The sequence below is a fragment of the Suricata suricatta genome, chromosome 16, assembly GCF_006229205.1.
Source record: "Suricata suricatta isolate VVHF042 chromosome 16, meerkat_22Aug2017_6uvM2_HiC, whole genome shotgun sequence".
Taxonomy (NCBI): Eukaryota; Metazoa; Chordata; class Mammalia; order Carnivora; family Herpestidae; genus Suricata; species Suricata suricatta.
Window position 1 is genome coordinate 43,459,490 of NC_043715.1, and position 17,993 is coordinate 43,477,482.

General features: G+C 39.2%; 2 protein-coding genes across 2 annotated transcripts in view; one reads left to right on the plus strand and one right to left on the minus strand.

The window, feature by feature from the left end:
- The window catches only part of LOC115279774, a 59,329-nt gene extending 48,320 nt beyond the window's left edge, over positions 1-11,009 (minus strand). Inside the window, exons 1-2 of the mRNA XM_029924279.1 lie at positions 10,130-11,009; positions 5,106-5,164 (exon numbers count right to left, since the gene is read on the minus strand). Of these exons, the coding sequence (XP_029780139.1) occupies positions 5,106-5,164; positions 10,130-10,286 (216 nt within the window). The 5' untranslated portion in view covers positions 10,287-11,009. The remainder of the gene's footprint in view (positions 1-5,105; positions 5,165-10,129) is intronic.
- A 1,205-nt stretch (positions 11,010-12,214) lies between these two features.
- Positions 12,215-17,993, plus strand: part of ZNF829 (zinc finger protein 829) — a 19,099-nt gene continuing 13,320 nt past the window's right edge. Inside the window, exon 1 of the mRNA XM_029924280.1 lies at positions 12,215-12,415. Within this exon, the coding sequence (XP_029780140.1) occupies positions 12,215-12,415 (201 nt within the window). The remainder of the gene's footprint in view (positions 12,416-17,993) is intronic.

Here is a 17,993-nt window from a genome sequence, read left to right on the forward strand (position 1 = left end):
AGTTTTAGTCCTTTCCTTGTTAGAAAGACCCCCCCCCCACCAAAAAAAGATATGATGCCCCATAGCCCTGGCATCAAGAATTAACATCTCCAAAGTTCTTGCTGGTATAACAGCACTTTCCATTTTAAGATACTTAATAGGACAAATCTTCTTAAAAAATAACAAAGTTTACAATAAGGGCATAAAGGCAATCACATGTCAGTTCTGTGGTATATATGATGACTGCCAGCTTTTTCTAGAAGTTATTTATTCTTAAAGTTACACAAATATTAGGGGCAACTGTGTGGCTCAGTCAAGCATGTGACTATTTGACTCAGGTCATGATCTCACAGTTTGTGGGTTCAAGCCCCAAGTTGGGCTCTGCACTGACAGCACGGGTACTTCTTGGGATTCTCTTTCTCTCCCTCTCTCTCTGCTCTGCTCACTTCCTTCTCACTCTCCCTCTGAAAATAAACTTTAATTAATTAGTTAATGATCAACCAACTGAGCCATTCAGGTGTCCCAATAAATAAACTTTAAAAAGGTTACACAAATATTAAATATTCCTTTAAGAACTTAGAGCATGGCACACAACATTTTTTCATATTTTTCTTGGTTATTTTATATCCTTACTTTTCAAATATATTCTAGACTCAGCTTGAATAGACTTGCCTTAATCTAAGAAAAATATTTAGAATCTTTACTCAGTAAATCTAAAGATTAATTTAAAATTAAATTGGTTTAATAATGATGGATCTTATCCAAAACATATGCTTCTTTTTTTTTAAACTTTTTTTTTGTTTATTTATTATTGAGACAGAGAGAAACAGAGCATGAGTGGGGGAGCCACAGAGACAGAGGGAGACACAGAACCGGAAGAGGCTCCAAGCTCTGAGCTGTCAGCACAGAGCCCGACGTGGGGCTCGAACCCACAAACGTGAGATCATGACGTGAGCCAAATTCAGTTGCTTAATCTACTGAGCCACCCAGGCCCCTCAACATATGCTTCAAAAATGCACTGAAATCCTCTTTTAGGCCACATTAATATTTTAATGTTTTTTCCTCCCATATACATCAGATATATTTTTTCCTTATGGCTTTGTTTCTACTTTTACTATGTTCCATTTTATTTATTCAATTATTATTAGTTTATTTCATTTATTGAGAGGGAGAGAGAGATCAGGGGAGCGGAAGAGAGAGAGAGAATGAATCTCCAGCAGGCTCCACACTTTCAGCATAGAGCCTGATGAGAGGCTCAAACTAACAAACTGTGAGATCAAGACCTGAGCTGAAACTGAGTCAGATGCTTAACTAACTGAGCCACCCACATGCCTCTCTTTCATTTGATTTTTGAGCTGGTTGTGATTTATATAATTTTTATAAGTTAATTTTGTGTCCATATGAGGTTGAGTACTGTTATTTCTCTTCGGCTGCTCACATTCATAACTGTATCTAGATATCATAATTTTCCACATACCTTTCCAACTTTTATCTCTCATTTTGTTCTCTTTTTACATGCCTAGGCATACAGAATTATAGTACATAAATGTGGTACCACGGGCAATCTGGTTGTGTTCCTGAATTTAGTGGGAATGTGTCTTGTTCTCCCTAGTAAACATGGTGCTGGCTTTTAGCTTATTATGTGTGGAAATTTTTTCAACAATATCATGTTAAGAAAGTGTAATTTTATTCCCATTTCATAAATAGGTTCTTGTAAAATCTGAAGTTCTGATTAAAAAAATATTAGCAGCCCTATGGAGCTGATATCTCTTTTTCTTGAATATGATGAGTTGTATTAACAGATTCTCATAACTTGAAACATCTTTGTGATAGAAAAAATATTTCACTCAATCCTTCCCTAATTAGCCTATAAATTCTTTGTAATTCCAGTTAAAATTCCAACAGGATTTTTTTCCCCTTAGAACCAGATAAACTGATTCTAAAATTCAAGTGGAGGGGGCAGTTGGGTAGGTCAGTCGGCTGAGTGTCTGACTTTGGCTCTGGTGGTGATCTTATGGTTTATGGGTTCAAGCCCCACGTTGGGCTCTGTGCTGTCAGCATGGAGCCTGCTTCTGGTCCTCTATCCCCCTGTCTCTGCTCCTCCCCTACTTGTGCTCTCTCTTGCTCACTCTCTCAAAAATAACTAAAACATTAAAAAAAAATTTAAAAATATAAATAAAATTCAGGTGGAAACATAGGGGTTCCAAAGTAGCTAAGAAATTTCTGAAAGACTATGAACAATGTGTGTGTGGTGTGTGGTGGGAAATGGGAAAATCCTTGCCTAAGTAACAGGGTTATTTTAAAATTACAGTAATTAAAACAATGTAAACAACACACACGTGCGCGCACACACACACACAGAAGTATAATACTGGTGTAGATGTAGACAAATAGAATAAAGAGTCTAGAAACAATTAACCATGTACATGATAAAGGTGGCATCACAAAAGGAATATCTATTTAACAATGGTATTGGAACAACTGGTCTACATGCAAAAATAATTCCAGTGATAGGATTATCAGTAAATTCCTACCTAAAACCAATTATTAAATTCCAGTTGGATTAAAGACTAAATAGGAGAAACAAAGTTTTGAAAACGGAGTATCTCTATAACCTAACATTACGAAAGCTATCTGAAAATGGAGTGCCTCAGTGGCTCCGTTGCTTGAGCGTCCAACTCTTGATTTCGTCTCAGGTCATGATTTTACAGTTTGTGGGATCGAGCCTCATTTTGGGCTCTGTGCTGACAGCATGGAACCTGCTTGGGATTCTCTCTCTCCCTCTCTGCCCCTCCCCTGCTCGCATGCACTGTCTCTAAAAATAAATAAACTTAAAAAAAAAAAGCTATCTTAGAAAAGACTAACACTGGCAATTCATGAAAGAAAGGACTACTAAATACTGATGCTATATATTAATTCTGACTGAATTCTTATTGTATACAGCCCATATTTATCATCTGCTACATGTAACTATCCAAATTTAAAGTGTCCACACAACAAAAGCTATATAACAACATAAAAGTGACAGATTAGGCAAAGGTATCTATTCCTAACGCTAAGCCAGGCATTCTTAAAGTTCTCTAATTTCAAGTAGAAAAAAGACTAACAATATAAAATGGAAAAATAATATGAACAGTCAGTTGGCAAAACTTGCATTCCTTCACTAGTGAGTGGGCTTCAATCTGCACAGTACCACAGTATGGCCTTAGAGGTAGGCTGTATGGTTTGAAATCTGGCTTTATCATACACGTCACACATGCCAACTTCTTAACCTGTGTGCTTTACCTCCCTTGTTTGTAAAAATTAAAATAATACTATTTACTTTACCAGCTTCTGATAATGATAAGATGAAATAAACTATGTAATGTTTAGAGCATAATACACCTGGCACATAATAAATACTCAATAAAGCTATTATTGTAGAAAAATTTTCTAGCTGCGTTTCTAGCTGTAGTCCATTCACACATAAATACAAATTGCCATGGACTGACTTATATCCATATTCTAGAATGAACTTGGGACTGCAACTCCAGGAAGAGAGGCAGTCCATTTCCATTTGATAGTCCAAAATATTTGGCTCTCATATCTGACGAGAGCTATTATGAATTTTTTTGATAGCTAGGAGTATCACAATTGCAGATCACAATTGCTTGATCTCCAGCTTTTTAATATATAAAGAAAATACGTGTGTGAACTAATTATTTGGAATCTTCTTATAAAAGATGGTCATTACCCACCAATTCAAAATATACCTAAAAAATATATCTGTAAATCTGAATGGGTTTTTTTGACATTAATATTTTAAAATATTTACTGGTCACCTTCATTTCTTCCAACTGCCTCTTCATGTTTTTCATGCAAGTTTCTATTTTCTTAATTAGTATTTTTAATAATCGTTAGTATATTTATGCTGTATTACAAAAGCCGTTCCCAGTTTTGCCTTATTACAGGGTTATGCTGGTTTTACCAAAGAGAAAGATTGGGCATGAACCCAAACCAGGCATCATCTCTTTTATCTCATTGGTTTCGTATGTCAAACTAAAAAGGCAAGTCAATGAATACAGCCAACATATCCCAAGGCCTTTCAGGGGGGAAGGACTTCTACAGCTAACAATCATTACAATACGTATCATTTACGGAGCACTTACTATGTGCATTTAGTCCTCCCAATGTTCCTATGGAAGAAGTGTTATTATAATTCCCATTTATAAACAATGTAACTAAGACCAAAGAGATTAATAAACCTGCCCATAACATGCACTTAGTAAGTCGCTGGGCCAAGATTTGAACCCAACCCTCCACAGGCCTAGAGAAGCACTCTGCCAACAGGAGAAATAACTGCATGAACCACATGATCACACATCCAAAAGAAATGTGTTTGTGTGTTTCAGGATGGGAAATATAAGCTGAGAAAGAGGTAACGAAGTGGATCATATTTAAACAACAGGGGTGTGAGGGATTCTAGAATTGGAAGCAAAAAGAATCAAGAGCAAAGGAGAATGACTCATTTCACAAGAAGACAAAGAATACTGCATCCTCTGAGTCAGTAATAAAAAAAAAATATGTGGAATGCTATGGATAAGAGAACGAAAAGATTTGTCCATAGAATATTAGTATGTTTTGGCTCAATTTGTAAAAATCTCAACTGAAGAAAAAAAAATATATAGGATCATTTGAAAGATGTGTCCCATTTACTCTTCTAGATAATTTTAGTTTTTAATCTTTGGCCAGGACAAACTTAAAAAAAAACTGAGCTTAAAATTATAAGAATAATGGAATTATTTTGGAATTCCCTTTTGACCTAGGTGACAAAGAAAAGCTTCCTCTTTCTTTCCTTAATAGTTTTTTCCTCATAAACAGTGCAAATTACGGAATAAACTCTGTGTCCCAGTTTCCTTTTGTTTCTCCCACTCATATTCAAATTGAACTCAACTTTACTAACTTTGTACGGACCAGTTTCTACCTAGCCGTATCCCAATTTCACCTGGTTCTGAGCTTCCATCTGTAGTTTTCCTCACCTTAATTGTCATCAATTTGGTTTTTTACCAATCCACTGGTAGGTTAAAGTAACCCCCTGCTATTGCATCGCAAAATACTGCAGGAAACAGACAAATGCTTAAACATACAAGAGACTTGGTCATATCCTCTTCTTCCTCCAAAAGGTCAAAGTCCTGAGAATGCCAAGCTGAGGGAAGAGAAATAAAGCAAATTTACTTCAGAGCTCCAGACAAAGGACTGCAGAAATCTTCAGTACCGGGCAGTTATAACATCATCTCTAGGGATCCTCAGAGCACTGGGATATGTTAACTACCACTAGCCCATAGCAATGCTGGAAAGCACATGAAAGACTAATGAACCATGCAGGGTCCAATGGGGATTCTGGAAGGCTAAGTACAGGGTGCCCAATGAATATATTGCCAGTATAGCTTTTCTCTAGGGTCCTGTTATTTTATTAATAGGAAATTTATCTCAAGTACACACTAATAAGACCACAAGGATTAAAACATGAAATACTTTATGAAGCACTATAAGAATGTGGAAAAACTTTCATCAGAGACAAGTTAGAGGCATTGTGAAACATTCTTATGATGGAATCAACAAAATGAATCATGATTCTAATGATATTTTCAAAACACTTAATTTATTTTTTAATCTAAAAACTCATGGAAGAGTGCATATTTGCATTTACTCCTGCCCTCTTCCAAACCCAACCAAGATGAAAGTAAAGGAACAAAGAAAGCTGAATATCACAAGGATAAAGAATATACAGATTTCAGCAGATAAGAGATATCGACAAAATTTTGGAAGCTAGAGATTAGACAGATGACTGTTATCTAAATTAAGCAGAGAAAGCTGCGGCTTAAGTGAAGATGGGGGAAGGGTGGGGAGGCCATGGCAGAACCCTTGAAAGGCTTAGGAAAGGGGCACTAAGTACTTCAGCAGCAGCAGCAGGAGTATGGGATGGGAACCAAATGCAGGGATTCAAGCAATGAAGACAAAATAAGGGAATCAAAGTGAAAGTTGTAATACTGAAAGATGAGGTATCCTCCCCCTCCCCTCTTCCTACTATCTACCCTATTTGCCTTCCCAAAGCAGTTTTGGCTTATACTCCTCAAGCAAAATCTAGGACTTCTTGCTGGGGAAACTGACTAGCCCAAAAGGAAATAGATGCAGATCCTGACATTTGGTCAACCTTCAACTTCTAATAATAACACCGTATCAGAAAGAAGGGCAAGGAGAAGGTGAGTGGGGGAGGGGTGGGATGAGGGAGACAAGAAAGGGCTTTAGGTAGAGAAAAGAGATAAATCCCTACCTTCATTGTCAAAAATCACCAGGAAATATCTAAAACTGAGAAATCAAGCATGAGCTGTATGAGGATGTTATTCAAAAAAGTGTAACTGAACACCAAAATGTTCAAAATGGTTGCCTCTGGGGAGTGGGATCAGGGATGAGAAAGCATAGAGTAGGAACTTTTGCTTATGGTTATATATTTGACAGCCCTTAAAAAAAATCTAAATGTAAGAAAGATAGAAATTATATTTAAAATATTTATTAAAAAAATCAAACAAGTCAAGTGAATAAATAAAAAACAAATGTCTACCCTGCACAGTCAATAACACCCATATGAGCTTTCTTGTTAGGAGTACTGAATTTCCTAATTCTTTTTACTCTTTCTGCCCCTAAACGTACAGCCTTTCTCTCCTAAACTCTGCCCATCTCTGACACCTCACCTCTCCTTTCCGTTATCAGGGTCAAACGCTCCGCAGTCACACAGCCACAGCTGACGTCTCAAGGTTGAGAGGTCATTCAGGCCTCGCCCACTCGGAGCAGAATGGTTAAAATAAGCAGCAGATCCAGCAGTCCCAGGATCCACTCTACCTCAGGACTCTCCGGCCTCCAGGAGAGGTCTCAGGCCAGAAGGTCTCTTTCCATGATGCATACCTGCTCTCCAGGGTTCCTTTTAGTCACATCACAGATCTGTCTTATCTTTGTTGAGGCATGACCTGGAGGCTTATGATACAAATCCAATTTCCTTGATGTTTTTCTCACTAGATCCCTATGGTAACCAGCCTCCAAGATGGCTCCTAATGATCACTGCCTTATGTATTCATGTTTTTTGTACACTTTCCCATACTGACTAGAACTGAATCTTCCAACTCCAGTCCAGCCTTCCAATGGCGGCGGCTTTATCAACATCTCAACTGCCACTTCATGAAACATCTGAGCCAAACCATCCAGATAAGTGTTCCTCACTCCCCACAGAAAGTGAGACAATAAATGCTTACTGTTGTTTAAGCCACTGAATTTTAAGGTAATTTGTTACACAACAGTAGATAACTAATACAGCCCCAAATAAGTCACATTCACTGACCAAATACAGAGACAGCAGGAATCTGGAGGAAAACTCAAGGACTTAGCAACCGAGGTTAAACCAAGTGATCAGAAGAAACACCAAGACTATAGAAACAAGGTGAACATCACAGTGATGTTCACATAGTGTCTGCTCTTCAAATGTCTTTTGTGAGCATAAAGGTGTAGGCCCTGTGCATAGACAAATACAAAATTGAGTAAAAAAAAAAAGGCTCAGATTTGCAGCAATTCCAGATTCAGCATAAAAGATAGCTGCAACTATTCCATTTCCTATTTATCTTGGCAATCAAGGTAAAAGAGAGTTACAATTTAGAATTCCAATACTCTTCATCTGAAATGAGAATTATATTCACATCACAATGATACTGGATGAATAAAAAGGCCAAGTTAAGAAATATTAATTTATCATCTGCTTTGAGCCTTTAGTAGGTAAAAAGTAGAATAATAATATGAAAGAGAGTAGAATAATCCTTGCACTGTACGACAGATAGGAATAAAACAGTAGCATTCAAATACAATAGTTTTGAGATACTTCTAATATCCCTCACACAGTTTCTACTTTTTCCCCTATGGCAATTATCACTAACAAATTATATAATTGATCCTACATATTGTCTGTGCCCCCCTCATATAAACTCCATTAAAACAGGGATTTATTTTATCTGTTTTTGCCATTGATGGTAAGTGCTCAAAAAATATGTTGATTAAAATGGTGTAGCCATGGGGCGCCTGGGTGGCTCAGTTAGCTGAGCGGCTGACTTAGGCTCAAGTCATGATCTCACGGTTTGTGGGTCTAAGCTGTGCATCAGGCTCTGTGCTGACAGCTGAGACCCTGGAGCCTGCTTCAGATTTTGATTCTCTCTCTCTCTGCCTCTCCCCCACTCTCACTCTGTCTCTCTCCCCCCAAAAATAAACACATTAAAAAATATTTTTTAATGGTGTAGCTACTATGGAAAACAGTATGACAGTGAAAAAAAGAAAAACAAAATTACCATATGGTCCTAAAATTCCACTTCTGGGGATGCACCCAAAACCCTGAAAGCAGGGACTTGTACACCCATGTTTACAGCAGCATTATCTGCAACATTCAAAAGATGGAAGCAACCGAAGTGAGTGCTGACAGATGAATGGATAAACAAAATGTGGTGCATACACACAATGGAACCTTATTTAGCCTTGCAAAAGAAGGAAATTCTGATACATACTTTAACATGGATGAACCTTGAGGACTTTATGCTAAGTTATTTGTCACAAAAAGACAAATACTGTATGATCCAAACTATATAAGGTAGTTAGTCAAATTCATATAGACAGAAAGTAGAATGGTAGTTGCTGGGACTAGGGAATTCAAGTAATGGGGAATTATTATTTAATGGGTATAAAGTTTCTGTTTTGCAAGATGAAGAGTTCTATGGGTGGATGATGGTGATAGTGGGATAGCAATATGAATGTAATGCCATTGAACTCAATGCTTAAAATGATTAAAATGTTAAATGTTTTTATGTTTTTACCTTTACTGAGGTATAATTAATATACAAAAATTGCACATTTAACTATACATCTTGATGAGTTTAGACAAATGTATATATATATCCAATACCAATTCCATAACCAAGGTACTAAACATATCTATCACCTCCAAAATTTTCCTGTGTTTTGTTTCTGTAAAAACAATTAACATGAGATCTATACTTTTAACAAAGTGCATAATACTGTTTTGTTAATGTAGGTTCTACATTGTAAGGATCTCTGGAACTTATTCATCTTGTACAACAGAAACTTTGTACCCAACGAACAATTCTCCATTTCCCTCTACCATCAAGCTCTGGCCACCATTTTTCTATTCTCGTGCTTCTTGAATCTGTTTTAGACATGTCATACAAATGGGATTATGTAGTATTTGTCCTGTTACTGGCTTTATCACATAGCGTAGTGTTCTCCAGTTTCATCCATGTGGTCACAAATGGCAGGTTTTCCCTCTTTAAATAATATTTCATTGTATACATATGCCACATTTTCTTTACCTGTTTCTCTATCTGTTGAAGAATGTTTACCTATCTTGGCTATTATAAATAATGCTGCAATGAAAATGGGGGTCCAGATAGTAAGATGGTAAATTTTATGTTACCTGCCTTGTTATCTAGTTTATCAAAAACTAAAAATATATATACACATTATATATAAACATATGTACCCATCTATAGACATAAAAATACACAAATATGCATTTAACAAACAAACTATACTAATTTGGAGCACCTAAAATCAGAAGAAAGTAACATGTTAAATAAGAATAATATAGAAATGAGTGGGTAGTTTGGGATTCAAGTGTTCAAAAGTCTTAAGTTTGGGTTTTGCTAAGTGTGCATATTAAATATTCAAGGAAAAGAACAGAAACCAAAGCACTGAAGAGAGAAAAGGGAATAAGCTAAATGTGCACCAAAAAAAAGTCACAACAAGTATAAAACAAATTTATATCAGCAATCCCAATAAATGTAAATGAATTAAACTCACCTACTAAAATAACATTCACACAGGACAAAAGGATAAAAAACCCAGCAAGATACCCTTTACAAGAGATCTGAAGCATAAAACCACAAAAAAAAGGGGGTTGGGAAATGAATTTCCTGGGTAATACAATAACAAAACCTGAAAAGGAATATTCTAAGACAAAATAGAACTTGGACTAAAAGGCATTCATCAGGATAAAGAGGCACGTTTTCCAATGTGGTAGGTTAGAATCTTGGTCCCAATTCTTGACCCCCACTCTAATACTCACTCTTTGCCATGTAACTTTGCCTTGTCCTCCCATTCGGGGTATAACTGACATTAAGCTTATCCATGTGGCTTGTTTTGGCTAATGTATCATTAGTATATTTAGAAGCAGAGGTTTTTAAGGGTGTTTGTATGACCTTTCTTGTGCTCTGGTGATCCATAATGAGAACATGTCCTGGTAACTACTGTCCTTTTAACCTGAGCAGCAGAAAGAACACATGTGGAGCAGATCTAAACCCAGACTGCAGTCCAGCTACTCACCCAACCCCAGCCTAAGTAAACTGAACACAGAAAACCTGTGAACAGGTGAACATGAGAATAAACGCTTGCTATAGTATGCCACTGAGTTTAGGGATAGTTTGTTAGGCAGCATTATTATCATGACAATAGCTAAATAATACATATAACAAAAGAAGCAAGCCATACACAGAAAAACTGGCAAGCAGCAGAAAAGCGCCAAGAACTTCCAGAGGAAAAAAGACAGCAAAGGAGACTAAAGAGTGGCCAATGGGCAGGGAGTACTGCTTAAAAACAAATACAAAAAAAATTTATACAGAATTGTTTTTTCAACCAGTTACCAACTATGACAAACCCTACACCGAAGTCAAGTAAGACAGGAACCACTACACATACCACGAACACCTCACGATAGACCTTAAACACCATAGAGTCACACACAATCACAAACACCCACAACACAAACACCACAATCATACATCCCATCACAATTACTCCATCACACTCACACGCAGCCGCGCCCCCTTACTCACACACATCACCACACACACACACACACACACACACACACACACACACACACACACACACACACACACACACACACACACACACACACTGACTCCCACCACAGTTTCTTGTTCCAACAACCCCATCCACCCTCCAGGTGCGTATTCCCAACCCCGAGCACTCTGCACTGCAGCCACTCCGGCCAGGCTGGGCCTCCTGAGAGGCCCCGCCCCGTGAGCGCGAGCGGCGCCACAGCGCCACCCGGACCGCTCAAGCCCCTCCCCCAGGCCCCGCCGCGGAGACGCGGTAGCGTCACCTGCCGGAAACGCCCGAGTGCGCATCCAGCGCGCAGTATCTGGTAGGCTGAGTGGAGGCGACCCACAGAAAGGTCCAGGCCAGGCGCCGGTAACGCCGAACCATCCCTCTGCGCCTGCCTCCCAAGGTACGCTTCTGAGCACATCAACACTTCCCAGAAGGCCTCGCGGCCCGTTTCAACTTCCGGCCAGAACGCAGTCTGCGTTTCCTGTGTGAGCGGAGGGTGCGGGTCAGGTCTGCGCTGGAGGACCCGCCGGATCTTGCCAAACTATCGTGCCTCTCAACCCTGAGACTCGGCTAGACGCTGAGAATTGCAGTCACAGCCGTTTCGGGAGGGCCCAGGCGGGACGCTGAGAGGAACTGGCTGTGGGTCCAGCTTTGGACCACATTTCCCAGAGGGCCGGGCGGCCGGTCCCTCTTCTCGCAGGAACTCGAACGTTTTGTCACGCCTGGCGGGACCATTAGATCCGTGAGGTGAGAGTCCTTGGGCTCCGGGGGAACCGGCTCAGCTATGCAGATTGCGACCCCGGCAGAACGGGAAGGCCTAAGTTGAGGAGACCGAGGCAGGTACGGAGTTGGGTCCTCCTGCTTGTGTGGGCGGAGCTGCATGAAAAGGGGAGGTTGTGGGATTGTCTGTGGGATGGTGACCCTGAGACCTGTGTGCAGATGTCGGTTGTCTGTAATTGTGACGTTGCTGCTGCCTGTGTTCCTATGGCGATGTACGACAGTGACTCTGCGACTATACAATAGCTTAACTGTTAGGTGTTCGGTCGTGGGAATGCGATTATAACCGTGTTACCTGTGTGGCCCTGTGTGTGCGGGTGTGGACTGTGTATCACATTGGTTTAAGTATGACCATGCTGCCCATTGACTGTGACACTGTGTGTCTGGCCATGGGGCTTCTGTCACGTGTAATATCGTAACTCCGTAGCTCTGTCCCTGGGGAGCCTCTGTGAAGTTTAGTCAGACTGTAGCCCCTTGACAGCAGTGACCTCCGCTTCTTCCTGACACACTGGGATTGCGTAGGATGCCTTATTCTCCGCTGATCTCCTCCCTGTGGTCCTGGGTGCTGGGGTTGGGGCTGGGGCTGACCTCTGATCAGACTAGTTTGGGAAACCAGGAAAACCTGGTGTTTTACAAGTACTTTTTCCTCTGCCGGTTCTGCCCTTCTCCAGGTGCAGGAGTGAAAGAAAAAATGCAAAATGAACTTCTGCAAGCAATGTCCAAGGTATGTTGAGGTTTCCTCTTTGCCTTCTTTCTTCTGAAAGTTAAATGCTTAATAAAGATATGTCATTTGATTATAGATCCATATGATTTCCCTATTAGGGGAAAGAATAGTCCAGCGTGGTATTAAAGCCCAGCAGCACCAAATACCTAATGTTCACTTATTTGGAAAATGGCTCCACTTCCGTTTGTTGTTTTTATTTTTACAAAATCAAATTATACTTCATTTACCATATCATGTCCTATATTTTCACTAAAAAGTGCCATTCTTCTGTGTTGTCAAATGGTCTTTGTGAATACTATTTTTCAAAGATACATATTTCTTTGTATGAATGAGTTCTTGTCTACCCTTTTTTTTTTCAGATCAGTATTTCAGACTTTGAAATCTTTAAGTATTTATACATACCCACACACACACACAGATTTGAAATTGGACTCCCATGATTAATAATGAGATTAAACACTGTTTCATATGTTTATTGGTTATTGGGGTTTCTTCTTTTGTGACCTGCCTGGTCAAATCTTTTACCTATTTTGCTCTTAGATTACCTCTTGTTGATTCATAGGAGTTCTTTGGGTCCTTGGTCGATTATATTTTACTATTATTTAGATTGTTTTATCACCTCCTTTAAGGTGGTTTTATGAATAGAAATCTTAACCTTTACATAGTCAAATTTATCAATTTTTTTCTTTATGGTTGGTGCTTTTTGTTTAAGAAATCCTTTCCTGTCCCAATGTTATGCAAATATTCGTCTACATTTATGTGTAAAGTTGTAAGTTTTACCTTTCTAGGGTGTCTGGCTGGTTCAGTCAGTGGGACATGTGACTCTTGATCTTGAGGCTGTGAGTTTGAGCCCCACGTTGGGTGTAAAATCTTTTTGAAAAGGTTTTGCTTGTCCTAGTTATATGTTTAATGCACCTCTGGCTTTTGTGTATGATGTAATGTGGAGCCTGTGGTTCTTAACGCCCTTGTGAGTTCCTTCCTAGCTCTCTCAGTACCACATATTAGTCCACTGTGTTCTCATGTCAGATACATCCAAATATATATGTAAATATCCGGTGTTGTTACGTACATGGGACGTGCCTTGTTTGTCCTCCTTGGTCTGTTGCTCTGTCACCGTATCACAGTCTTGATTATTCTAGCTTCTCTCTCCTTTGAAAGTATTTTGGCTTTTCTTCCTCTGGCTGTTTTTAAGACTTCCTCCCAGTTTTTGGCTTTCTATGATTTTGGTATAATGTGTCTAAATGTGCCCCTTAAAAATTGTATCTCTTGGGATTTGTAGCATTTTTTGAATTTGTGAATAGGTGGTTTTTATTTTTTAAGAAAATTCTCAGGTACCTTCAAAGATTGCCCCTGCCTTATTATCCCTCTTCTCCCTTCTCAGCCTCTAATTAAACTCAGGTTGAAATTTCTTATCATTACTTTTTTTTTTTTGTCTCTTAATTTCTTTCTGGTTTTGAGAGTTGATACATATAGCTCAAATCAAAGCAACATTAAGCAAAAGAACCTTGCCCTCCTCTCAGGAGGGTGGAGGGCATGTCAGGTAGCCAGAGTTTTAGGATTCTTGAACCAACTAGTCGTAAAAATATATTGTTGTCTTTTAATACTTCTAATTTTGGAGAACTCTCTAAATCATAAGGCTATCCATTCACCTTATGATTCTCTTATGCGAAAATCAGAATGTACTGAAGTAGAGAACTCAGTATGGTAGTGTTTTCTTGAAGTATAAATTTGGAACTAGGTGGGTCGACTCTTAAGTTTTTTAACTGTGCGTGTTTGGTACAGAGGCAAAGGAGGTCAGGTGAAGAATTCATTGCCTGAGGGGCGCCAGGGTGGCTCAGTCGGTTAAGGTCATGATCTCGTGGTTTGTGGGTTCGATGGTTTGTGGGTTCGAGCGTTGTGTCGGGCTCTGTGCTGACAGCTCAGAGCCTGGAAGCCTGTTTCGGATTCTGTAGCTCTCTCTCTCTCTCTCCACCCCTTCCCCACTTGTGCTCTGTCTCTCTCTGTCTCAAAAATAAATAAACTTGTTTTTAAATTTGAAAAAAGAATCTATTGCCCGAAATCTATTCAGTTTAAGACCTTTCTATCTGACTAGAAAATGGCTGAGTATTTTCAATCCATTCTCCTGTGCCAAAACCCAGAATATCAGGTTGCCCTCTCCCATCAGCCTCTAATTAGGCTTGCTATTTCTCTAGTGAAGATTGTTGCCTATAATCTAGGCTGGTAGTATAATATAGTAGAAGATAATATTTTTAAGATTTTATTTTTAAGTAATTACTAAACCAAATGTGGGGCTTGAATCTATAACCCCCAGATCAAGAGTTGCATGCTCTACTGACTAAGCTAGACAGGCATCCCTTATTTTTTTAACCTAATGTTTAATCAGGAAATATTTGAAATATTCCTAGTAAAATCAGAAAAGGACAAGAATATATACCATCCCAATGTTATTTAACATGTTCTGTTGTTATTAACCAAAGCACTTTGACAAGAGAAAAAAGTAGATTAAAAACTAGGAAAGAAGATGTAAGATTATCACTTTGCAGATAATATGAATATGTACCAAGAAAACCAAATCAGCTTATAACCATAACTTTGAAATAAGCAGGACTCCGTAGGAAGTAAGCAAAAGAATTTTTTTTTTTTTTTTTTTTTTTACATAATTTCTACTCTCAATTGTCTCTATGGGCCAACTTTTTGTTGTCGTTGCCCTGGTCAAAAAGTTTTCAGTCCGTATAACTGATTTGATCACTCCTAAGTATCCTTTACCAAGTTGTTTTTAGTAACAAGGTCATTCTCATTTTACTAATTACAATCTCCAGTTGAGTGTAATAATATGTAGGTTCCATTTAAAGCCTTTTCATTGAGTTCAGTCTTGCTGTAAGCTAGAAGCTTGCAATGTGAAAAAGGGCATACACTAAACTGCTTCGTTTCATCAACCTAAATTTCTTTTCTCTCGCCCAGTAGGCAATTTCTGCTCCTATGAGGTTGCAATGGGTAGGGAGGAGGAAAGGAGAAAAGTCTTACTTGACTGGTGCTGTTGTTTTGGTCTTGGTCTCTCTTGCTTTTATAGATGTTTAGCACTGACTCATTTTCTTATGGGGTACTTTTGTGGGATTTGGGCAGAAATCCCTGCTGGAAATCTCTAATTGTATTTCCTTGTGATGTTGGCAATGCATCTCCTTGAAATAGTTACTTAATAATACCTGTCTTACACTTGGGCGTTCTGGGATCTGCTGCCTTATTGGGAGACATATTGTCCCTCTATCGGGTCTACATCAGGTCCCAAACAGTCTTTTCCCTCTAAACTCCAGGAAACACAACAAAAATTCTGCTAAACAATCTCATCAGTTCATTTTGGACCCTGGAATCTAAAGGGGCCCCCTAGGTTGACCTAAGATGAAGGAGGAGTAGCCTAATTTCTCCTATGGGATGGAAATGTGTATCATTTTCCAATGACCACCAATTTTTGGACACAGCTCAGTGTCCTACAATTTAATTGAATTCTGACACTTATTACCCAGTTAGCACAGAACCCCGCAGGTTTAGAGGCTCAGTCTTACAAGACTGCCCTATTTCAGAAAGCAGCTCCAATTCTGGGGTATCCCCAAGGCACTGCACTTTTGCCCAGCAGGCCACAAATTGAAACATTCCCATGATCCTCAGGTACAGTAATTGATTAGAATGATTTATAGAAGTCAGGGAAGTATTATATATATGGCCACAGTTTTATCATAAACAATACAATTCCAGGGACGCCTGGGTGGCTCAGTCAGTTAAGCGTCCAGCTTCAGCTCAGGTCATGATCTCACGGTTCGTGGGTTTGAGCCCCACGTCAGACTCTGTGCTGACAGCTCAGAGCCTGGAGCCTGCTTCAGATTCTGTGTCTCCTCTCTCTGACCCTCCCCTGCTCGCACTTTCTCTCTCTGTTTCTCAAAAATAAATTAAAAAACATTAAAAATTATTTTTAAATAAATAAATAAATAAACAATACAATTCAGAAACAGCAAAATGGTAGAAATGCATAGGGCAAGGTATTGGAAGGAGGGCCATGTTTGGAGAGGATCTTAGGATTTTGCTTAACAAAATGGCTGAACTGAAAGGTTTTTCAGTAATGTTTATATTGTCAAAAATTTTTCTACCAGTAAAATTATAAAAGTAATTTTTTAATGTTTATGTATTTTGAGAGAGTGTGTGCATGTGGGGGGAGGGGACAGAAAGAGAGTGAGAGAGAAAATCCCAAGCAAGCTCTGTGCTGCTAGCATAGAAGCCAACTTGGTGCTAGATCCCACAAACCATGAGATCATGACCTGAGCTGAAATCAAGAGTTGGACATTCAGGGGTGCCTAGGTGGTTCAGTCAGTTAAGCATCTGACTTTGGCTCAGGTCGTGATATCATAGTCCATGGGTTCGAGCACCAATATCGGGTTCTGTGCTGACAGCTTAGAGCCTGGAGCCCGCCTCAGATTCTGAATTTCCTTCTTTCTCTCTCTCTGCCCCTCCTCTACTCACACTCTGTCTCTGTCTCTCTCCCTCTCAAAAGTAAATAAACTTTAAAAAATATTTAAAAAAAAAGGATCAGACACTCAACTGACTGAGCCATCCAGGTGCCCCAATAGGGAGTAATTGCTACAATAATCATAAGGGAACTGTAATTTTCAAGAAGTTTCAATTATGCTCTTGTCTAAGATAGTGATACTTTATTAATTTTTAAATGTTTATATATTTTTGAGAGAGAGCAAGCAGGGAAAGGGCAGAGAGATAGGGAGACAGGATCTGAAGCAGGCTGTATGCTGACAGCAGAGAGCCCAATTTGGGCCTCAAACTCATGACCTGAGCTGAAGTTAGATGTTTAACTGACTGAGCCACTCAGGTGTTCTAAGATAGTGATATTTTAAATAAATGTTTAACCAATTTTGCATTTTAAAAATTCAAGAATTTTTAAATGTTTATTTATTTAGTGAGCAGGAGAGGGACAGAGAGGGAGGGAGGACAGAGGGTCCAAATGGGCTCTGCACTGGCAGCATAGTGCCCGTTGTGGGGCTCAGACCCCTGAACTGTGAGATCATGACCCGAGCTGAAGTTGGACACAACGTGAGCCACACAGGCACTGCCAAAACTCATGAAATTTTAAAAGACTTAGTGAAAATGGCAGGTCTTTGTCCCAGTACTCAATCTCACTCCCCTCAGGTGGGAACCTCAAAGATTTTTCTATTTCTCTTGGTATTTTTTTAATATTTCTAATGAATATTCCTGCATTGCTATTTTTAATAAACATTTTCTGGTGACTTTTTCTTTAAATTTGTAATAGTTTGTTGTCAAATTGATTTCCCCCCTCTCCCCCTTCAGTTCATTTCCAGTATTCAGTAGTCTCTCAGGTTTTGCATCCCTCTCTCTCCCCAACTCTCTTTCCCCCTTCCCCTCCCTATGGTCTTCTTTTAGGTGTCTCCTGTTGGACCTATGAGTGCAAACATATGGTATCTGTCCTTCTCTGCCTGACTTATTTCACTTAGCATGACACCCTCGAGGTCCATCCACTTTGCTACAAATGGCCAGATTTCATTCTTTCTCATTGCCATGT